This window comes from Chenopodium quinoa, unplaced genomic scaffold, assembly GCF_001683475.1.
Source record: "Chenopodium quinoa cultivar QQ74 unplaced genomic scaffold, ASM168347v1, whole genome shotgun sequence".
Taxonomy (NCBI): domain Eukaryota; kingdom Viridiplantae; phylum Streptophyta; class Magnoliopsida; order Caryophyllales; family Amaranthaceae; genus Chenopodium; species Chenopodium quinoa.
This window is the reverse complement of record NW_018745684.1, coordinates 7,938,352-7,963,117: the sequence shown is the minus strand read 5'-3', so window position 1 is coordinate 7,963,117 and position 24,766 is coordinate 7,938,352. Positions and strand designations below refer to the sequence as shown.

General features: G+C 43.1%; 1 protein-coding gene across 1 annotated transcript; it reads right to left on the bottom strand.

Moving 5' to 3' along the window:
* Nucleotides 1-1,074: 1,074 nt before the first annotated feature.
* Nucleotides 1,075-14,839, bottom strand: LOC110718286 (ultraviolet-B receptor UVR8-like). Its single transcript, XM_021897124.1, has 5 exons — nt 14,672-14,839; nt 13,344-13,814; nt 2,940-3,156; nt 2,419-2,737; nt 1,075-2,333 (listed from the first exon to the last, which is right to left on the bottom strand). The coding sequence occupies exons 2-5, from the start codon at nt 13,670-13,672 to the stop codon at nt 1,846-1,848; spliced, it is 1,353 nt and encodes a 450-aa protein (XP_021752816.1). The 5' UTR covers nt 13,673-13,814; nt 14,672-14,839; the 3' UTR covers nt 1,075-1,845.
* Between the last annotated feature and the right edge of the window lie 9,927 nt (nt 14,840-24,766).

The window sequence follows — 24,766 nt, the reverse complement described above, 5'->3', positions numbered from 1 at the left end:
CCCGGCGTTGATGTAAGCCGAAACAAGTGCGTTATCCTCTGCTACAGTCCATGAATTCCTCGGCATAGTCTCTCCAGGAGAAACTTCAACGACAACATCATCAAGATCCTCTAGATGTTGCGCTTCTCGTACCTCTTCAGTTGGAGTTGCGTTCGTTCTACCATCTCCTCTCGGAGAATGGTCCATAGGTTGGGTAAAATGTTGAGACATGGGAAATAATGGACTATCTTGAGAAAAATGTTGGTGATATTGGGTTGTATCATTTGGATTCATTGGTCTTGGTTGATTACCGAACCATTGTAAGGCAGCTTGAAATTGAGGATTATTGAGGATATTTGGATCAAAAGGAGGATTATTTGAATTATTTTGAGAGTTTGGAATATTTTGAAAATTCAAATTTCTTCTTAAATTTGGATTATTTCGATCCATATTGAAAGATAAAATATTATGACTTTAATTGAATATGAGTGAGATTAATAGGAAAAGGAGAGAAAATATGGAGAAAATGAAGATTTTGAAAATATGGCAAATTTAGGTTCATTTTATAGAAAAAAAATATATATATAACCGTTGGTGTTTTTTTTTTTAAAAAAATAAGTTACCGTTTTTTTTTATTACCGTTTGAATAATTATAACCGTTGTAAATGTCAACCAATAAGAAAACAACAAATGTCAGCAAAAGCAAGCAACACGTGGGCCCCTGCGAGCCCGGCCCGCCAGTAGGAAGCTGCCACGTTGCACTTGTTGGTCCAACCTTTTCTTTTAACTTTTTTTTTTTCCCCACCTTTTCCAATCCCCTTCGCCATCTCTTCTTCCTCTTCCCAGGGAGCATTCACCATCTTCCTCTTCCTAAGAGGATTCACCATTTCAACTCTACAATCAAGGGGATTCCTCTTAAGAGGAGAGAGAAGGCTAAGAGGAGGGTGAATCCCTATCATTGTGCATGCTCTAAGACAAGTTCTATTTATTGAATCTAATGGAAGTAATAATGTTGAATACTCCTTTGTCAAAATAAATAAATAAATAATAATGAATACTTGTGTCTATTAAAAGTAACATTTGTATACATCATGCATTTCCATAAATCTTACTTATACAACAACATAAGGAATGAAGGAATAATGACTCCAATAGGCAAATAATAGCCGGGTATAGGTAGGTAATCGATAAGCAATACTATCCATATGGAGAATAGAGCGGGTGTGGATTGAGGTTTATACTCATTTAGGCGGGTGGGGATATTTGATATGTACCAATCATGGGTGCGGTATAGAAATTTAAGGTGGGTATGGGAGATATGATATCATACCCACCTCCTTTGCCATCCCTACCTGCATAAATCATCACTTCAAATTGTTTTTCATGCCCTGCTAAAATGATTCTAGTTTGAGCATTATTTCAGGAAATCAAAAAGGAATTTTATAGAAGTGTTTGTTCTCATTGACAATGAAAAGGAATACTTTAAATGAAAAAAAAAATTAAAAATCAAGTATCAACTTTAACCTTGCATCAGAAACCTTTGTAGGAGAATGTTCTAGGCTATTTTCATCCTTCTAGTCACAATATCATTTAAGTGCAAATTCTCCTTCAAGAAAATATGTGTTCAAGCTTAAATCTTCAAGATTGATGCTTAGAGCAGACGATGATGTATCTATTGGCTCTGTATAAGCAGGACAAGGCGACAGTAACAGTTGAGAAAGTGTGGCTCAGCTTAGGAAGACTGTCAGGAGAAGGGGAGGTTGATCTTGCTATTGCTAACCAAGATATTTCTCCAAGAAGCAAATCGATTCAAGCCTCTGTATAGTTCCTGAAATCAAAACAAAATGCCAAAGCCTGCATATTAGCTCATGATTCAGCAACCAAGAGCAGTGTGTGATCAAACCCAGCTACAGCTTGAACAACTTTGTACTGCTCAATATCAACTAAGGCTGGCTCTGATTCATCAAATGAGCTGCCTAAGCCAAGCCTCCCATTTTTACCGCAACCCCAAACCCACAACTGCCCATTGCCAGTGACAGCAAGTGAATGCACACGGCCACAAGAAACAGCTGCAGGAATCTCCTCGGCCAAACTTTCCACTGCTAATGGTTTGCTTTCATGGCCTGGCCTTCCAAGCTGAGAACTCCCATTCCATCCCCAAGAATATACAGCTTTCCTGAAATCATTGTCATCCTCTGATGCAGGCATTTCACAGATTGCAAGGGAATGTCCTAGCCCACATGCGACTGACAGTGGGCGGAAGCTGATATCAACTGGAAAAAACCCAAGGCCTTGATTTTCTCTGCCTAACTGACCATAGATGTTACTGCCCCCGCTTAGCATGGTGTTATCACCTGTTGGAATTTTATATTAACTTAGGCAAATTCCGAAGAAGTAACCATCAAAAGGATAGAAATGAAATTTGTATAAATCGCTTACGGCAGATGAGTAAGGAGTGATCAAGGCCACAAGATATATCAGTCACTGGAATGGAATGTAGTTCTTCTAATAAATGTGGTTCCCACACAATTGGCATGTCCTTTTCCTTCTCCATGCTTTCCAAGACATGTTTCTCAGCAACATCTAGGGCTTCAGAGGAGGTCATCTCATGCCTTCCAGGTAATTCTGCACTTGAATCTAAGGGCGAAGCTTTGACTGTCTCTCCCAATCTTCCTAGTCTTCCATCTGCTGAATAACCCCAGCCAAACAACTTTCCATCAACTGTTTGAGCAAGCACATGTCCCCAACCAAGTGAAACCTACAAGGGTATGCCAAAATCAGGTTAAGTACCCTGGAGGTTTGGAATGTGGTACAAATTGACCAAAAAATGCAGCAGATACAGGAATCGCCAAGTGAAATGTTAAGTTTAATGTAAAATTAATTTTAAAAGGAAAAAAAACTAACACAACTAGCAGTATATAGACTACAATTCTACCTTAGAGGCATTAGATAGTGACCACCTTGGTTATATGTTCTCCAGTGAGTGCTTCGACTTTAAATGGCACAAGAGACTCTGTTATTCCTTTCCCATGTCCAAGCTGCCCACGCTTGGACCTTCCCCATGTCCATATAGAGCCATCATCACCGATGGCAGCAGATATTACACCAGATGCAAATGCAGATTGAACTTTCACATTGTCTAATTCTTTCACCAGCTTTGGTTCGTTCCATAAATACCTGCTACGTAAATTAGTAACAATATTACTACGATAGAATGTTAGAAACTATGAAAATGGCAAGATTCAGAGATTAATGAAATTAAAGCACAAGTTATAGGCAGGTCTTTTAGAAAAAATAGTAATTATTAGCATCAATCTCACACAGTGATGCTATGTCAGATGTCACATTAGTCAAAACAAGCAGATACAGGCAAGTAGACAATGAACAGCCTATCTGTTACTCAACATTTGTGAACCGACACCAGGTTTGATGTCTAGCACATACTTACAGAGCACGTTGGTTGGTCTGGACTAACTGTTAGATGATTAGGGTATTTAGTGCATTTTTTTACAAACCACACGGGGCATTTATAGGTTTTCAAGGGTACACGGTACACTTTTCTAAACCTCAGGGGAACAATTTCCCCCCCAAAAAAAAACTACTTTTGGTAAACATGAAGAAAGACCACTGAAATCAAAAAGGACGAAACCCAGAGATTAACATTCCAATTCATCTCTTCCCACAACTTTATGCATTTATTTCTGTGCCACTATACTAATTCACTTTTATTATTTAAAAAATAAAAGAAAAAGATTATATTGTGAGAGGAGATATATTTACAAATTTATCTCAAAGAGAAACTTGAATTTTCTCATTAAAAAGTGGGTGAGGAGAGAGATGAATCAGATGATGTGTAAAGTAAAATAGTAAAGATGGAGTATGGGACCTATGCTCATTTGACTTTTTTTAATCCTTCAAAATATTTTTCTTTTTTTGTTGTTTATTTCTTTTTTATTTTATGAAAATGGACAGGTGGACAGTTTTATTTCTTTAGGTTTTTTTAACAGTTAACTTTTTATAAAATGGAGTATTATCCCTCAATGTATCTAAAAGTTAAAAAAAATAGCTTAACTTTTTTTTTTTTATTTGAATGAATTAACTATATTTTTGTTAGATTTCCTACACAAAAAAAAAATATTATAAATTATGTTTCTCGTACCCGTACCCATGCAAAATCCGGACAAGGTCCCCATGTCCTAATTTTTAGGAAATGCCGTACCGGACACTCGGATCTGTACCCATACCCGACTCTCCTAAACGAGTCCATGTATCATAGGTTATAAAGTCCAAATTTGGCAAAGGTGGCTCAAAAGGTGTTAGCTAAACTGATCAATAGTTCATCCACAAAGAAATTAGAGTATATACGTACACACTTTGAAAAGGAATAAATTCACGAACAAATGGGCATATAAGCTAATTTACATTCACTACAATCTCTGACATATACTTCAATTACAGAGAGCTATAAGAAGGGCATTCACGAAAATGGGATATTAATCTTAGAAAGCTCTTGTTTGGAAAATCGTCGTCATTAAAATATAAGATCAATCAGAAAAGTACTTCATAAACAAATAAAACACTTAATAAACATAAACAAACAATCAATCAAAGTCTTAATCCTATAAGTGGGGTCGGCTACATGAACCAAAAGTATAAAAAACATAAACAAGTAATTAAAAAAGTCTATAAGCAAATTAAGCATTATTGCTTAGCATATTATGATCTAAAAGTTTAATTTACAAAAACCACCCAAACGTATTGGAATTTACGTACCAAGCGTATTGCAATTTCGTACCTGTTATGCGTAATGAAACGTGCTACATATTAGGTAACCCTGACCACCACTTACAAATTAGCTGCCTTAAATAAAATTTGCTAGGTTCTTGAGGAACTTTTGAGGATAGAGAAAATTTGGAGATAGGCAGATAGCTCTAGCAGTTGTGATATGCTAGTCTGTTATTAGGAGTTGTGGTGGGGAATTGTGAAATAGGAGCTGGCTATCACAAATAAGGAACCACCTTGTAATAGACTAACCTTGGGAGGGCAATTTGGGAAGTCTAGTATTATTAAGTTAGTAGTTTTTAGCCTTAGTATAAATAGAGAGAGGGGAGAGACGAAGGTAGGCAGAATTTTGGAGTGAATCCTTGAGAGAGTTGTGACCTAAACTCACAATTTGGAGAGTTGTGACTTCAAGTCACTAATATGAGCTTTGTAGGCTAAACCCACTACCTTTTGTAAGAAACCATTAATCTGTTTAATCAAATTTCCAAGCTTTCTCCTTTAAATTTCCTCTTAATCAGTAAAGTATACAAATCAGAATACCAGTCTATATCACGCCTCAGTGGAGATAGGAAGCAGCAAAAGTAATCAAACCAACAAAAACAATAGGAGAAAATGCACATTGTTGCAAGAGAGAAGCTGAGTAGCAGATGGAGAGAAGAAAAATTATAGTGGTAAGAGGCCATGTATTTTGTGCACCAATGCAGCTTTCTGTACACAACATGGTCAGAAAGTAGCTCCTCTACCAATCGATACTGAGCACCTCTAAGCAACGGAAAATTTAACTTACATGCTATCAGTATACTTTCTCATTCAAAGATGTAGCCAGCCTCACACTTTCTTAATTCTTATTACCCTTTAGTTGACTAAAAAAGTCCCTGCACTCGACCTAGTGATTATCCAGGACATAAATGAGGACCTAGGTCATTACTAATTTTAAAAGCAGCGTCCATAAAATGTTAAATTCTCAGTTATCATATTCATCAGTGCCAGATAAGAAAAAAGTCACTTACAAGCACTAGAGTAGCCACAGAATAATTGTAATTAGAGGTGGCACAAAGGTGCTCAAACCACCAATGACTTCCCTCTCTTTCTGCAGCATTAGACAGCATGATCTATTCACTGACTGCAGAAAACCATTGACAACGTATGGATTCTCACATATTCCTAATCATCATATACGTCCATAGAGAATGACATCACTTTGTTTCAACCTTCAAAATCTCTTCACCAAATCATGCCAGCCTTCCCAACTATGAGCTATAGCTTAACACTATGTTTGGATAGAGAGAAATGGAGGTAAAGGAAGAGAAGAGTGTAACGAACTAGAGCAGCTAAGCAAAGAAACTCACACAAAAGCAAGAGATAAACTGATTTAGAGAAGAAGGCAGCTATTTCATTAATAAAGATTCAAACTTTCTTACAAGGAGGCTTGAGGCCACCACTCTCACTTAGTGACTTGAGGTCACCACTCTCCTTACCCAAATGACTCCAATAATCTAGCTACCTAGCAAGTTCCTCCCTCCCCTTTCTTATATGTACATAAACAGCCAAAATAAGATAATGACAAAAGACAAAAGGTTGCAGCTGTCTTAATGTGATATGATAGCAGCTCTGCCTTGGCTGCTCACTGATTTTCATACTGCTCCACTACTCCTACCCTTGACGGCTCTCCCTGTCTTCTCTTACTCCTTGTGTATGTGATCAAGTCCCTCTTCTGCTTGCTTGAGGCATTCGTTACATCTCCTCCCCCTATGAGAGCCACCTTGTCCTCAAGGTGAAAGGAAGGGAATCGGTCTTGAATCATTGCAGCTTCCTCCCAGGTTGCCTCCAATGGTGGCAATCCTTGCCATTTAATCAGCACCTCAAGTACTTCTGGTCTGCCCATAGATGCCCTGACTTCTAGCACACTCTCGGGTTCTACCTCCAGCTAAAGCACCTCTGAGAGTTGACTAGGAATGGTTGGGTTAGCCATTTGATTCCTGAGTGCTCTCTAAGTTGAGACACATGGAAAACAGAGTGAATGTGGCAAGTGTCAGGTAACTCTAGTTTATAGGCCACCTTCCCAATGCATTGAACCACCTTGAAGGGTCCATAGAAGCGTGGGGCTAGCTTTTCATAGGGCCTCTTCGCAAGCGACTTTTGCCGGTATGACTGAAGCTTCAAGTAGACCCAATCCCCTAGCTGAAATTCCTCCTCTCTCCTCTTCATATCAGCATTAAACTTCATTCTTTGCTGAGCTCGAATTAGGTTCATGTGCAAATCCTCGAGCACCCAATCTCTTTCATTCAGCCACTCTTCCAAAGCTGTCAACAGGGGTCTGGCCTCTGCCCACCTTGATCAACTTTGGGGGGTCTCTCTCATACACCACTCGAAAGGGTGTGAACCCAGTAGAAGCATGGTGCGAGGTGTTATAAGCATATTCTGCCCAGTGTAACCACTTACCCCACGATTTAGGCCGCCCATTCACAAAGCATAGCAAATATGTCTCTAGTGTTTTGTTCACATTTTCTGTCTGACCATCAGTTTGGGGATGGCACGCAGTACTTCTCTTGAGGTCTGTGCCGTGCAACTTAAATAATTCTCTCCAAAAATTACTCATAAAGACACAATCTCGATCCGATACTATAGATGTTGGGAACCCATGTAATCGCACAGTCTCCTTAACAAACACCTCAGCAACTGTTAGTGCACTATAAGGATGTTTCAACCCAATGAAGTGCACATACTTTGACAACCTATCAACCACTACCAAAACAGAATCAATCCCCCTCGAACGCCGCAATCCTTCAATAAAATCCATTGAGACGTCCTCCCATATGGCTTCGGGAATTGGTAATGGTTGAAGTAGTCCAGCTGGCTGTAATTGAGAGTGTTTCGCTTGCTCACAAGTTGCACATTGCTTCCCATGGCTGCTAATATCCTTCCTCATCCCAACCCAATACCATTGCGAAGCTATCCTCAAATAAGTTTTGGTATCGCCCAGGTGACCACCTACTGCACTGTCATGATACTCTTTAAGCAGCATGGGAATGAATTTGGATGATTTAGGAAGCACCACCTTACCCTTGAACAAGAGTCTGCCATCTTCCAAAGAAAACCCAGCAAACCCCTCTTCCCCAGTCGCCACGCCCTCCATTACTCTGCTCAAATCCTTGTCGGATTTCACCTCTCTTTCCAATTTGTCCCAATTCACTCCCTGCATTGATACTAAAGCGCCCAACTCCCCTGCCATCTCTCCTCTTCTTGAGAGAGCATCCGCTACCCTATTGCTTACCCCGGGTTTGAATTGGATTTCGAAATCAAACCCAAGTAGTTTCCGAATCCATTTTGGGTAATCACCACTTACTTCTCGTTGCTCCATGATACACTTCAAGCTTTGTTGGTCCGTCCTTACTATGAAGTGATGGCCAAGCAAATAATGCCTCCACTTAACCACGGCCAAACAGATGGCCATTAATTCTTTTTCGTAGATGGCCTTTGCTTGAGACCTCGGACCGAGCAACTTGTTGTAGAAAGCAATAGGTCGAGCCTCTTGCATCAACACCGCTCCCAAACCAAAAGCCTAAATCGTCCGCCTCAATAACAAACACCTTGTTGAAATTAGGCATGACCAGGGGCTGAGATCATGGCAGCCTTTAGCTTCTCAAATGCAGTGGTTGCTTCGGAAGTCTAACCAAAATTATCCTTTCTCCATTGCTCAGTACGTGGCTTAGCGATTTGAGCATATCCCTTTATAAATTTCCGGTAGTAGCCGGTCTAGGTCCTTCAAACTCCTCGGAATAGGCCACTCCACCATCGCTCTCACCTTTTCCATATCAACCGCTACACCTTCTTGGGACACTATGTGACCCAAATATGCCACCTTTGATTGCCAAAATTCACACTTCTTGAAATTAGCAACAAGTTTATGCTCTTTCAACTTTGACAGAACCACCTTCATATGCTCCAAGTGACTCTCCTTGTTGGGCTGCAAACGAAAATGTCGTCAAAAAATACCAACAAGAACTTTCTTAGGTAGGGTCGAAACACGTCGTTCATGAGAGCTTGAAAAGTTGCGGGTGCGTTAGTCAATCCAAAGGGCATTATGAGAAATTCGTAGTGCCCTTCATGGGTTCGGAAGGCGTTCTTATGGGTATCCTCCTCCCGAACCAAGATTTGGTGGTAACCCGACTTTGAGGTCGAGTTTTGAGAATACGGCTGCCCGTGTAACTCATCCAAGAGTTCATCAATGATGGGAATCGGGTACTTCTCTGGGATGGTCTGCGATTTAAGGCTCGGTAATCAACACAAAAACGCCACGAGCCGTCCTTCTTCTTCACCGGTAAAACTGGGCTAGAGTAGGGATCGATAGAGGGCTTAATAATTCCTGCTTCGAGCATCTCGGAATCAACTTCTCGATTTCATTCTTCTAAAATTGGGGGTACTGGTAAGGTCTTACACTTACCGGATTGCTGCCCTCTTTCAAAATTATCGAGTGCTCGTGGCCTCGCTTTAGTGGCAGCCCTTAGGAACAAGAGAAAACCTCCTGGAATTGCCCTATCACACCCTCCAGCCACCCCGGTACAACTGTGACCAATTCCTGTAATTGGCTTGCCTCCGTCTCCACTTCAACTTGGTTGATTTCTAAACGAAGGCCCCCACCCTTATGGCGCAAAGCGACACCTTCGACTGTTCCAGGGAAAGGTTGCCCACCAATGTGACGGTCTGGTCATTCACCACAAAACTCATTATATGAGTTTTTTCGTTTGTAGTGAGTTTTTTCGTTTGTAGTGACCGGACCCAATTTCTCCGACCACTGAATGCCCAAGATCAGATCGGCATTCCCTAATCGGAGTGGCAAGAAAGTATCTACCACCACGAAGCCGCCCTTGAGCACCACACGCACCCCCTTACACACGCCTTTTCCCCAAATCAAGTCACCATTACCCAAGGAAACTCCGAACTCTCTGTCACCTTCCACCGGTACGCCAACTTCAGCTACAAGGGTGTTTGAAATAAAGTTATGAGTCTCCCCGGGGTCCACCATAACAACCATCGGCTTAGGGCCCACCTTCTCCTCTAACTTCATAGTCCGTGGGTTGGATAAGCCCACCAAAGATCTCCGCCGGAACTTCCTCTTCTGTATTCATCTCCGGCAGCCCCGATGTTCCTTCTCCGGGATCGTCCATCTCGCCCACCAACAACACACTCAACTCTTTGTTTTTACACCGGTGTCCCACTCACCATCTCTCATCGCACCGGAAACATAAACCCTTCGCCTTCCTCTCTTGGTGTTCAGCCTCCTTCAACTGCCTCGGCTCGCCAGATTTTGCGAAAGTGAAAGTTATCAGTTTTGAGTTGTTTACCGAACCTTGAGATTTGGTGGGTGCTTTTGGCCAACCTTTGAAGGTAGAAGCCTATTGAGTTGGTGTCCCGTAAGTACTAATTAAGCCCGGCCCATTAGGTGGTTTGCTTGTACTCCCACTTATTATGGACTTGCTAGATCCAAATAAGTTAGGTCCCTTTTTATATCCACCGAACCAATTTCTTTCTTCGACCTGACCTGCAACATCCATGGCTTGGTCCAAATTATATGGGTTCATCAACCTTGATGAACCTAACCTAAGCCTTGACTTCTTCCTTAAGCCCATTAATAAAGTGGCCCAACATTATGGTTTCGGGTATGTCTTCCAAAGGAGCAGAGAGCTCAATGAACTTCTTGCGATACTTGGGACCGCCAAATCCTGCTTCACTGCCAGCCACTGCTCGTGGAGGCTTCCGGCGCGGGTCGGCCGGAATTGGCGTAAAACCCTAGCCTTCAAGTTATCCCATCCTTGTATCGGCCTTCTTCGATTTTCCCACTGAAACCACCGTAGAGCGTCCCATTCCATGGCCACCACGGCGGCCTACAATTTTTGGTCCTCCGTGAGTTGGTAGTGCTGAAAACACTTCTCCCCTCGAAGTATCCGTCCGTCGGGATCGGAACCCTCGAAAATTGGCGCCAATTTTCTGGGTTTTCACCTGTACCCCCCACCGTCGCCTCCTTCGCGGTCTTGCCAACCTCTCATCCCGTTGTTGAACGGTGGACCTTGTTCTTGTTCGTGGTTCCTCTAAGTTACGAGGTTACGGAGTTCCTGAGCTTGAGTAGTGTTGTTCACCTGTCATTTGCGCGTCTTGCTGTTGACGGAATAGCTCGAAACAGCCTTTGACTTTCTAAACGGCCTCCTCCAGAGACTTCTTCTTGAGAGACTCCTCTTGAGTCTTCATCGCTGTTTCCAACGTCTTCAGCTGATTCTCCACTCCGGTCATCCTATCCTCAAGTGCATCGCACCTCTAAGGTACACTGAGAATCATTTTTCTAAAATAAAAAAGGGAGAGTGTGGTGGTTTCCGGCGCCGGCAGTCGCAGGACCGCCGCTCTATACCAATTTATAACGAACTAGAGCAGCTAAGCAAAGAAACTCACACAAAAGCAAGAGATAAACTGATTTAGAGAAGAAGGCAACTATTTCATTAATAAAGATTCAAACTTTCTTACAAGGAGGCTTGAGGCCACCATTCTCACTTAGTGACTTGAGGTCACCACTCTCCTTACCCAAATGACTCCAATAATCTAGCTACCTAGCAAGTTCCTCCCTCCCCTTTCTTATATGTACGTAAACAGCCAAAATAAGTTAATGACAAAAGACAAAAGGTTGCAGCTGTCATAATATGATATGCTCACTGATTTTCATACTGCTCCACTACTCCTACCCTTGACGGCTTTCCCTGTCTCTCTTACTCCTTCTTGTGTATGTGATCAAGTCCCTACTTGCTTGAGGCGTTCGTTACAAAGAAAAAAGAAGGGATGCATCATCCTTTGTTTCGATATCTAATGAAAGAAGGGAAGAGGAGGGAATTGGAAGGATCCATATTCCTTCCCCTTTTTATAGACCAGATTTCAAAGAATGGAACACTTAAAGTTTTTATGTTCGTGTCATACCTTGTCTACTTGTGGTAAACAATAGGTGGTTGACTTTGGGGTAGTAGCCATTAATATGCAAGTTGTTGTGCATCTTGAGGCTCGAAAAGAAAGATGTAGGAGGTTGGGCATTATAAAAGTGTCGTAAATGTTGAAAGTAAAAGAGGTAGAGGATGTGAGCTAGCAAGAAAAAAACAGTAAGTATATCTCAAAGTTGGAGTGAGCACAAATCTATTGTAGTAAGGGAGGAATTGATGGAGAGACAAATTCCATATTAGTGTGAGGGGTATTTTTAGGATTAGTAATTTAGTATAAGTATCATTGTTGAGGGTACTAGTGCAGACTATCCTAAAAATACATTGTATCTAATATTGTAATTGTTGTGGTGGTCATTGTACCCCCAAAATTATCGCTAGTGAAGTTTTTTCCGTCCTTGGAGATTGCGACAGTGGTTTTCCCCTTATTTTTGAGGAGGGGTTTTCAACATAAAAATATCGCCTAAGCCAATTAGCTATTGCCGACCGTGCTTTTTGGCATTTTTATAATTCTTCCCAATATCGTGTTTATCTGTTGCTTCGCCCCCAACAAGCATCACTTCCAAGTTCCAATCAGAGATAAGTTCACCTTTGATGCATGATTTGCCTGTTTATCATAATCAATTTCCCCAACCCTTTAAACTGCTGCACACTTGCACAGCCCCCCCCCCCAGGCCAATCCGCTGCTGAAGATGAGCAAGAAATAATAGCATTTGAATTAACATAAACTGCGTATTGAGGGCTGAAAAGAAAATGAATGATTTACAAGATCTAGATCTACGATTGAAAAAAGGAAATAAGCTCGGAATTTAAAAAAACTTCTGCTTTGCTACCAAGAGAAGCAGCTAAAAGGCCTAAAACAAATTAAAACAAGAAATTAAATCTGGACTAAAGAATGCAGAAATATAAAGTAGAAAGGAGAAATTTATTTGGAAAGCAGGTAGAAGTCTGATTGCAATTGTTTTAACAAAAAAACTCATCCCAATTTTTTTTTAGAACCAGTGCAGTTGTTGGAGAACATGCTAGTTGAGAAGTAATTTGTAGCTATCTAATTTGCTGTTCTGCTTGTCACTTGACTCTATTGACTTGTTTACTAACTCAACAATACATATCCTTAGAAAGAAAAACTACAAATCAGTTTAACACTTTAACCCCATACCTTGTTCAGAAAAAAGGTAACCAATACAGTTAAACACATACCGTAGGCTACCATCGTACACATGTAAAAGTTAAAAATATATACTTGTCTATAATTTATGCCCTTGGCAATTAATCAAAATTTATTGAATCTCTAATGTCTTTTCCAATTTTATAGATGTTATCAATCTCAAGTACAACATAACGATTTATGTCCGAGCTTGCAGCTCAAGATGGACAAAAAAATAATGAATCACTAACCACAAAACACAAATAAACTTGAGTAGAAAAGACAAAATGAGACAAGAATAACAAAGCCATCCAACAAGGAGTAATTGCTTCACAAAAATCATTTACAATAGCCAAATGTTAAATTTTGCTAAACATTTATATAAATGAATGAAAATACTTTATTTGGATTAGGATGCATTTAGAAAATATTATAAAAATAAGGGAAAAGGAGTGATTAACCTGGGTTCAAGAAGGCCTCTACCGAGCTGACCCTCATTATTTCTACCCCAAGCCCACAACTCCCCTTTAGCTGTCACAGCAAGAGAGTGATAATGCCCAGCACTCACACTCACAACATCAGTTGGGAGCGCAGGTACTACAGTTGGTTCATAAGCATCAGCCCCGACACCCATCAAGGAAGACGGCAAGCCCAGAGCTCCCTGACTGCCATCCCCAAAACTCATGACAGAAAACGATGAGCTACCATTTCCAGTAACTCCACTACTAAAGCCCCTACATCTTGAAACAAAAGCAGTATCCACACCTCTCTTCCAAAGAAACTGCATCATCTCATTAACTTATAAAGTACATACCATATCTAGTCTAAAATAGCAGCAGCAGGACCATGATGATGTCGCAATATCTAGTATTTTTATCCACTTGTGTTCATATAGTAGGGTTCTCAAATAGAAAACTCGCTTACAAAGCAACCTGTGCCACATGAAACAATAGCCAGTTTAATGATAGCTTAATCATCATTTAGAGATAATGGTGCTTTATTAATCAATCCCCACCACTCAATTGTTTTGTAATTGCTTATATGAACATCAAATATTCCATTTTATTAAGCATTGTTTATGTATAATTCCAGGCATTTTCTTTCGCACGCCAAATTTCGACCCTCCACTTCCAACCCCGAATCGAAAAGTGAATCATGAGGAACAACTTCTAATACCTTTCTTATAAGTTTAATTAAAGCAGTATGACCAACAAATTAGAGAATTTTGATTAGATACACCCTCTGCCCCAATTTTAGGCTACAATTCTATTTTTGGATGTCACAAAATAATATGCCAATCTTTGTGTATTGTAAGATTAAAAGTGAAATTTTCCACATTGTCATACATTTAGGATTAAAACCCTAATATCAAAATAAAATGCTTGTTCTCAACAAATGTATAAATTATCAAATACAATCACACAATCTCGAGCAAATTCTATTAAAATGACCTATAATCCAATCAAACGTGGTCTATTAAAGTGAGACGAGAAATTAAAGAATGCAGTAACCACTCAATTATAGTCTTGTTCCTTATTCCGTCAAACCATTTGATGGTTTGGGTTAATAATACCCAAAATAAGAAATTCTGAGTTTTAAATTCAAAGTCCATAATTTATTTATTTATTAGGCCATTTGTGATGCATTTGTTCTTCATTAATAAACTAATGTTTGATTCAGAAGTAAAATAATGAAATAAAAAAAAAAAAAAAAAAAAAAAAAAAAAAAAACATGAAAATAAAAAACAAAAAGATGAAATTCTCATAATAAGATTACAAAAATACAATACCTGAGCTATGGAATGCGAATGAAGAAGTTGAATGCCCAGTTTGCCAAGCAAGTCACAGAAATTGCCTACAATTTCAGAGGATCACTCGCGGTCATCCAAAATATATACGAGTATCGTTTCTAATCACTTCACTTACCGAGTATAAGGCCCGATTCTCTTCGTCTTATTTTTACTGATAAAATACAAGTTTCTCAAAGTGATGTTAAAAGGTATATTTGTCTTTTTAGATAGTAAGGCTTTGTTTGATTCACCTTATTTTTACTGATCTGGTCTGGTTTGATCTGATCTGGTTTGGTCTGATCTGATCTGATTGTCTGATTTGACCAAACTTTGACCTTAAGTGTACAATAATCTATAAGGAAAAAATATATCGAGTGGGATCTTGTTAGATTCGTAATAATGTGTAGTTTATTAATATGTAATTTTCACAATTTTTTTCACTACGAAATTAAGAATATTTAGCGATAAAAAACCGCACATAAAACGATATTCTGATCTGAACTTATTTTTTCTGATCTGAACTTATTTTTTCTGAAATAAGTTGAACTAAACAAGGCCTAAGTAGGGGTTAAAATTGTAAAATCAATCAGTAAATTCAAGGGAAAAGAAAACGTCTTTAATGGAGAAACAAAGAGGTTTCAATAGAGAAATCGAACTCTGCAATCAGCTTTAATGCAAGAGGTCAATACTCATATCCTTTGAGGTTAACCGTGCCCATTTTTCCTTAATTTTTTAGGGTTTTCGTTTAATTCGATGGTGAAGCTGTCGAAAAGGTGACGGTGAAAATGGTGGTGTCAAGGGAGGAAAGCTCAAACTGCCTCAATGGTATACCGAGAGTTAAATTAACAATGGTGTGAAGAGGAGGAAGAGGTCAATACTCATATCCTTTGGGGTTAACCGTGCCCATTTTTCCTTAATTTTTTAGGGTTTTCGTTTAATTCGACGGTGAAGCTGCCGAAAAAGGTGACGGTGAAAATGGTGGTGTCAAGAGAGGAAAGCTCAAGCTGCCTCAATGGTATACCAAGAGTTAAATTAACAATGGTGTGAAGAGGAGGAAGAAAGAGGGCGAAAATGGAGGTGGGTCTTAGTTTTAGATGTGAAGAAGATGAAGATGGGTATGGTTGGATATGAAGATGATGGAGAAGAAAGGAGATGAAGAAACAATACAACAAAAACTATAGGGAAAATTGGCCACAATGACACCACCTGTTTCGGGGTTTTCTGATGTCCTGCGGGAGAGTTACAATTCCGAGACTGGAACCGGACGCCTGTACCTGCAAAACAAACGGATGCTCCGGATGATTGGAGATCCGCCTCCGACGGTCAAGTTAGTACTTGATTAAGGAGTAATTAATGCGGAAATTAAAGTGATTGGGTCTCTCTAGGTGAGAGTGTTTAATGTGTGTAATCTGCGTCCTCTCTCTTAATGAGGATTAAGGGAGGTATTTATAACCTCGGGAAACGTGCCAATCTAGGTTTAGGTTAACCTTGGGCTGATTGGGCTTCCCTCGGAAGTTGGGCCTAGGTGGCCGACTTCTCCATTAGGCATGGAGTATGCCACGTGTCATGACATAATAGGTCCAAGGCGGACGAATAAGCGTGTGCCACGTGGCAAGCCCTGAGAGGTCCAACTGGGGAACACTTGGCAGGACCTGATTGGCCCACGTGGCGCATTCCGATTGGTGGGAGCAAAATCCCCTAATCATTTGCCCCTCACAGGTGGCACGTGACTGGTCATGTGTTACCTGTGACAGGTGTCGCCCTGTAACAGGCGACGGCCTGCTACAGGTGTCACTCGGCGAGAGGCCGAGAGATTCTCCCGCCAAAATTTTGAATTCTGGAAGTGACCCTTCGCCTTCTCACTTCGCCTATATAAAGGAGTGTTGACTTCGGTCATTTTCACACTTGAAAACTTTGTGAGAGAACATTCGGACCCTTGAACTTGCTCTGACATTTTGGACCCTTTCTGCCTACCGCCTGCTCTGACAAGCCGACTGCAAAGGATTTTCAGAACTTCATCAATCGTCACTCGTTCAGGTAACCGTCGGTTCTCTTACTCTTAATTTTCTCTTTACTTTATTCTTTTTTGAAATGGCACCACGGAAGCACACGACACGACCTAGGTTAGTGATCAGCCGGTCACCGGGGACGGCTGAATCTAGGACTAGGAGTGTCGTCTACCCTTTTCTGGACCCATCTTTGCCCTTTATACAAAGTCCGACTGTATCTGTGTCTATGCAGAGCATGATGGCCAGAACAAAAAAGACTGCCAGGATCTCAAACTCAGACGGCTCCTCCCACAGGGTGCCGATTAGTGAAACATCTGACCAGGCGCCAGATGTGGAAGTGAAACAAAGCGGCTTGAAAGCCGGAAGTTCTGAGGGAGGAGTCAAAGGGACCCCTTCCCATTTTACAGTTGACAATTCTACATTCTCTCCTGATCCTTTTAAAGGAGAAGAGGCGGGCCCCTCCGGGAGAGGGGAGGAGTCGTCCTCTTCGGACTCGTCAGAGGACGAATCCGAGTCTAGCTCTTCTGGCCATGCTTCTCTGGACACAGAAGAGAAAAACAGTCGCCTACAAGAGGCGAGGCTTTCTCACGCAGTTGAGAAGGGGGACGATTGGGCGGAGCCATCCGCCTCTCACCGAGAGCAAAATACCCCCTACTACTGCACGGTACCTCGGGGCCGGATCACGGCCATGCAAGAGAAAGTGGGGAGCTTTATCGCAAACCACACAATGGGCCCCGGCTTTTTAGTGTTCGTGCCGGGTCCAGAAGACACAGTCGTCTGGCCGGCTGGTACCAGTTATGATGGCGCCTGCTTTGGCTGCTACGAGGCGGCCATCAAGGCTGGGCTGCGCTTCCCACTACATCCGGCTGTTCAGCGGATCTTGGATGGGTATGAGTTGGGGTTATGGCAGTTAGCCCCAAACTCCTGGGTCAACGTACTCGGCTATGTGGCCGGGTGCGAACTGCACGGGGTGGAGCCGAACTTCGAGGCTTTCGCCCACATGAACTACCTCAGCCGGACCCCTAAGGCAGGCGGTACCGGCTGGTATCAATTGACGAGCCACAGGGGCTACCTCATGACAAGAGGTAAAGCAAACAAATGGAAGGACTGGCGGAGCACCTTCCTTATCATTGAAAGTTCAGACACAGAGCTGAACAAGCGCTTCAACAGGTGGAACAGGAATCCGCCCCTTCTTGCAGGCGGCCGCAGCATGCCGCCTGTTCCCCCCAAGGCTAAGAAAGAGATCCTAGATAAAGGACTCTTCAAAGTAGAGTCGAAGGTGAACTCTACTTCAGGGGTACGAGAGCAAGTACCCCTGCACTGCGTCCCGAGCTTCAAATGGCTCTACGACGAGTACTTTTTGGCCGCCTGTGGCCTCAGCAGCCGGTGCTCAAGAGGTACCCGGCCTGTCGAATACTCTGTTGTTCCGTGCATTTCTTGTTATGACTTTTATTAACTTTGCTATTTGTTTTTGCAGCGGACGCCATGAGCAAAATTACCGCCTCCAAGACTGCGGCGGCCATGTTGCGGGCCTCCATCATGCAACAGTCTTCAACCGACTCCCCCAACAAGGGGGCACCCTTGGTGGGCTTCGAACCTTTCACCCTCTTTTTGGAGTTGTGTTTATGCATATACTGACTCTTTTCTTCTTTTTTAGACGGGCGCTCCAAGAGCTTCTTCTTCCCAACAGCCGGACCCCAAGGCCCGGAGGACGACTGTTGCGAGCTCTCCTGGTTCTGCCAGGAAACATGCGGCGGCTGAGAAACAGCCGGCCACTTCTTCTAAAACTCCAGCTGGGCCACCTAGAAGTATGAAATTATCCTTGTAAATTTTAGACTTGCTCCCTTCTTTACTAGGTCTAATCCGTTTGTTTATGCTTGATGCAGCCGGCCCTCAGGAGCCTGACTTGGTCGAGGTGGCCAAGTCTATGATCAAGGTCGTTCCTCCAGCTGAAAGGGAGGCGGTCAGGGGTGTCGGCACCCTTGACCTAGACGGGATTGCAGGGGTCCTTGCTGAGGTATACTTAGCATATTTTTGAGTATTTGAATTCCAGGACGCCTGTTTTCTTTTTTGTTTGGAAACTGACGCCTGTTCCCCTTTTTACTTAGGCCTTGCTCCGAGTGAACGACCTTCGCAAGGCGCTTGACCGGAAGAACAAAGAGGTAAAGGCTGCAAAAGCTATGGTCGCCTCTGACTGTGATAAGGCAATGTTTCAAATTGCCCAAAATGAAGTTCTGACCATTGATATTCTTTATTATCAAGCGCAGGCTACCGCCGCTATCCGGGCTCAGTTAGAGGCGGCCCAGAAGAGGAATAGCGAGCTGGAGGCGACCATCAACAACCTCAAGGCCGAGCTGAGACCTCTTCGCCAAAAGATGTCCTCATACGAAACCTTGGAGAAATCCTTGGCGAGCGTAAAGGAACGTCTGGTGACCCAGGAGAAGAGTCTTACTCAGGAGCTCTCGGAAAAGGCCGAGCAAGAAAAGAAAGAGCTGGTCCGGGAGATGATGGAAGACTCTACTCAAATCCAGCGCGTGACTTGGGGTCGCCTCTTCCCCAATGCCGACTTTGCCTCATGGGAAAAAACGTACCGCCAGTGTTCTGATAGATATAATCAAGAGATCCTGGCGGCTGCTGAGGAAGAGGCGTTGGAGGAGGAGGAGCAGCCGGTAGTGGCGCTTGTGCCGCTTGGGGGTAATGCATCAAAGAAGGATGCAGCTGAAGCCGAGTCCAGCAAGAAGAGTGCTGACCAGGCGGCAACTGCTAATATTGAAGATCTGCCCCCTTCTTAAGCTTTATGTCTTCTTTCCACGGCCTGCGTGCCGTTTGTTTGTATTTACCCGGCCAGGGGGCCGGGGCTCTGAATATTTTGCCGGTCTTTAATGACCGGCTTCCTTTTAATGAATATTTTTGTTTTGCTTCAAATTTGTTTAAGTATTGAATATTCTGATATCCAATTGTACACTATACCGACTGTTTTACATGGCCGATAGTTGCAGACAGGTACGGATAGTTAGTCACGCCGCCTATGCCCCTGGACGACTGGTTGTCTGTTTTCAGGCTAGACGATCAGTCGACCATTTATCCAATCGGTATTCGAACCATTTTAAAGACTGGATCCCCTTTAGGCAGGCGGTCCTGTCATTTGTAAAATTAACCAAGTAGGAAAGTGGTTTCCTACTTGTCATGTTTTTAGGCTAGAGACTTTAGGCCGTCTAGGCCGACTGTTCCCCGCCATATTTAATCTAGTGTGAACAGGTGTTGTATGAACACCTTTTTAGTTTCATACTAAATTTTTAAGGAGTGACCAAGTAAACATGATTGTTACCTAGTCGCCAAGTAACTGAGTAGTAGAGGTATCAAGCGGTGGGTACCGGTTGTTCCCCTTTATTCGCCAATGTTTGTTGGCTATTAACTCATAAAATACCAACTGTTCTTATCCCAAGTAGTTCAGTCGGTCGGTTGACCCGGATGGTTACTGCGAACACTTGCTTGACGTGATTAGTCAGTTAAGTGAGATATCCTTGTTCGGGAAACGGCTACGTGGTTGTCTTGGTTAGACAATCGTATAGGTGCCGTGTAATGATTTTATAGAACAATGTTCCACCCAAAAAGGGAGCTGCTCTCTGCGACGAATTTCATCCGGATGGATGCCGTCGGACGCCTGCTATAACGTTGGGACAGGTCGAATTGAATTTTTATATTTTGATCAGTTGGCTTGGCGCCTGGTCTGATCATTTTAGCCATGAGCCTTTGATAGTTCTTGGTGAACTGTATTATGGGAGTGTAGCCGGTTGAGTGAAACAAGCGGTGTGCCCCTCTTAAGTAAGAATAAAAATTAAACATGGAGAGTATCCGACTGTTTGTCAGTAGGCATGCCCCTCTTAAGTAAAAATGAAAACTGAGTATGGAGAGTAGCCGACTGTTTGTTAGTAGGCGTGCCCCTCTTAGTACAAAATTGAATGAAACAGCAAACTTTAATTAAGTAGCCCTTGACTATTTACATCATTCAAAAGAAATATTTCTTAAGATTATCTATATTCCAAGTTCGAGGCAACGGTTGTCCGTCTGGTGTTCCCAGACGGTAGGTACCGTCCCTGACCTCTTCACAGATTCGGTAGGGTCCTTCCCAGTTGGGAGTTAGTTTTCCAGACTCATTAGCCCTACCAACTGCTTCCATTTTTCTAAGTACAAAGTCCCCCACTTTGAGTGGACGCCTGTGTACTTTTTTGTTGTATGATCTAGTCATTCTCAGGCGGTAAATTTCATGGCGCAAGACTGCATTGCCCCTCCTTTCAGGAAGTGAGTCTAATGCCAGGCGCATGGCTTCCTAGTTTGCCTCTTCGTCATATAGCATTACTCGAAGAGTCGGCTCGTAGTGTTCTATTGGAAGAACAGCTTCCGCACCATAAGTTAGGAGGAATGGAGTTTCTCCAGTTGCCCCTTTTTCAGTCGTCCTAATGGCCCAGAGAACATGTGGTAATTCATCCGCCCATAGGCCGCCTGCTCGTTCAATCTTTTTCTTGAGACCGTCTGAGATGATTTTATTAAAGGCTTCTACCTGGCCGTTTGCTTGTGGACGGCCGACAGATGCAAAGTAGTGTGCAATTCCTTGGTCACCCAACTAGCTTTTGAGAACAGGCGTCTCAAATTGGGGACCATTATCAAAAACCATAGACATGGGAACCCCGAACCGAGTGATGACATTTTTCCAAATGAATGAAATTACATCCTTCGTCTTGATTCCCTTTACAGCCTCCGCCTCTACCCATTTAGTGAAGTAGTCGACGGCAACAAGTATGTACCTCCTTCCGCCTGTAGCAGGCGTATATGGACCCAGAATATCCATGCCCCACTTAGCAAACGGTAGTGGGCTATGAATGGTAGTGAGGTCAGTAGCCGGACGGTGAATTAGTTTGCCAAACCGGCACTTGTCACATTTTTTCACCATCTCCATCGCATCTGCTTCTAAAGTAGGCCAAAAGTAGCCCTGCCGCCTTGCCCGTTGAGCAAGCGTCCTACCGCCTATATGGGAAGCACAGTAACCAGAGTGAAGATCGTCCAGTATCTCTCGCCCCTTTTCTGGAGTAACACACTTTAAGAAGGGTTGAAGGTACCCCCTTTTGTGAAGTTCTCCCTTTATTATTTCAAAACTGGTTGCTCGTTTTTTCAGTGCTGCCGCCTGTTGATGATCATCCGGCAGGGTACCATTTGTCAGATATGCCCTGATTGGATCCATCCAGGTTGAGCTTCTGTCTAAGATTCCAATAGGTTCTTCCTCAATGCTTCTCCTCTCCATTACTTCCCAAAAAACAGTTCGAGGAGTATCACAGGAGGCGGATGATGCTAATTTTGAAAGTGCATCCGCCTGGTTGTTTTCTGATCTCGGCACTTGGGTCAGATGGAAATCCTCAAGGGAGCCGACTGCTTGTCGGACCGCCTGTAAATACTTGATCATGGCCGGATGGGTTGCTTCGTATTCGCCATTGTACTGACTCACTATCAATTGTGAATCGGAACAGGCGTCTATTTTTCTTGCTCCTGCCGCCTTGCACATGCGGATTCCGGCTAGTAAAGCTTCATATTCTGCCTCATTGTTTGAGGCCTGAAAACTGAAGCGTAAAGCATACTCGTACCTATCGCCCTCTGGCGACTGACATATGACTCCTGCTCCACAACCATTTGAAGTAGAGCTTCCATCCACATATACCTTCCAGACTTGGTCTGTAACTTGAGAGTCAGGAGGACGAGTCATCTCAACAATAAAGTCAGCAAAGGCTTGCCCCTTCACTGCTTTTCTAGGCTCGAAAGTAACTTCGAGGCTCTGTATTTCTATGGCCCATTTGATCATTCGGTCTGACGACTCCATGATGGTCAGTGGCCGCTTGATAGGTTGGTCTGTATACACGACGACTGCATGTGCCAAAAAGTAGGGCTTCAATATTTTAACAGCCATGAAGAGTGCAAGACCAAATTTCTCCACTAAGGGATACCTCAACTCGGCATTTTTCAGTACATGACTGACAAAGTAGACCGGGAGCTGACAGCCGTCTCTTTCAGCAAGGAGAACAGCGCTTAACGCATGATTAGAGACGGTCAGGTACATGTAGAGTACTTCTTTGGGCAAAGGGCTGACCAGCCTCGGCAAGGAATGCAAGTGAACTTTCAATTTCTGGAAGGCCGCCTCAGCATCCGGCCCCCATTCAAACCTTGCCTTTTTCTTAATTGCCTGGAAAAAGTATAGGCATTTGTCGCCTGATCGGCTTAGAAATCTTCCCAAGGCCGCCAGACAACCTGTTAACTTCTGAACCTCTCGGATGGTACGAGGCGACTGCATGTCGATGACCGCCTGCACCTTCTCAGGGTTCGCCTCTATTCCTCTCTGATTGATAAGGAATCCGAGAAATTTCCCAGACTCAACTCCAAAGACACATTTCTTGGGATTGAGCATGACATGGTGCCGCCTGAGTGTGGCGAAAGTTTCTCGGAGGTCCGACAGATGATCTTTCTGAAGTTTAGACTTGACAATCATATCATCAATATATGCCTCGACATTTCTCCCAATCTGATCAAAGAACACAGTGTTTATCATTCGCTGGAAAGTGGCCGGGGTATTCTTAAGACCAAACGGCATGACCGTGTAACAGTATAACCCCTGATCAGTGACGAAGGTCGTCTTCTCCTGATCTTTCTTCCATAAAGGAATTTGATGGAAACCAGAGTAGGCGTCCATAAAGCTCATCAAAGCATGGCCGGCTGTTGAGTCGACCAGGTTATCAATTTTAGGCAGAGGGTAATTGTCTTTGGGGCACGCCTTGTTTAAGTCTGTGTAGTCTACACACATTCGCCAGGTGCCATTCGGCTTTTTAACAAGCACCACATTTGCAACCCAGTCTGGGAAGTAACATTGCCGAATGAACCCTGCATCAAGTAATTTTTTAACTTCGGCGGCTGCCGCCTGACTCCTTTCTTCGCCATGGTTCCGCTTCTTCTGCCGTACCGGCTTCTTTTTTGGATCCACGGCCAGTTTATGTACCGCCAGATCAGGACTAATGCCTGGCATTTCATGGACTTCGAATGCAAAGATGTCCTTGTATTCTTTCAATAGTTTGTGAAAGTCGTCACCCAGGTCCCTTAGAGCAGTCGTCCCAACCTTGATTGTTCTGTCAGGACGCGAGTCATCTAACATCAGGTCCGTATGCTCACCAGCTGGCTGAGGGCAGAATTCATCCGACCGCTCCTCTGCCAATGATTGCTATTTTCTGTCTTTTCTTGCGGCCCCTGTCTGGGATGCCTTTCTCTTCTTGCCGCCTGCTTCTTGAACAGGCGCACTCTCCTTGACATTGTCAAGGTCTATTTTTCCACCACTCGACCCAGTGGCCATAACAGTGGGCTTGACATCCGAGAGATAGCACTCTCGGGCCATCCTCTGATCTCCCCTTAGGGACCCGACTGTTCCATTATCCCTCTCAAACTTGAGCAACATAAGAGATGGGATTATAACAGCCTTGGAATTATTCAGGGTTGGTCGTCCCAGAATCATGTTGTAGGCCGAGAGTTCTTCTACTACCAGGAACCGGACTACCATGTGTCGTCCTTCCCCTTTTTCGCCCAGGCGGATGGGTAAATCCACTCGTCCCACTGGGTGGACGACTCCTCCTCCAAACCCTACTAAAGGGTGGGATGCCGGATGTATGCAATCAGTCTGATATTTTAGTTTCGACAGACATTTGCTACTGATGAGATCTGAGGAGCTTCCGGTATCTATGAGGATTCGGCCAACTCTCTGGTTGGCCACTTTACATTCGATAACGATAGGGTCGTCATGCGGCCCTCTTACCCCTCCTAGATCTTCTTCAGTGATGACAATCTCAGGAAATGAATATTTGGAGGGCCGTTCTTGGTGAACGGAATTTACATCTAACCATCTGATATTGTCTTTGTTGCCCCTAATAGTGGGGCCGCCTCCTGAGAAGCCGCCTGCAATGGTGTAGACGACTGCATCATCTGTATCGGAGCTGTCGGCCTGTTGATTCTTTTTGGTCGACTGCTTTTTCGAGGAAGTGTTCCCCGTAGATTTCTTGAC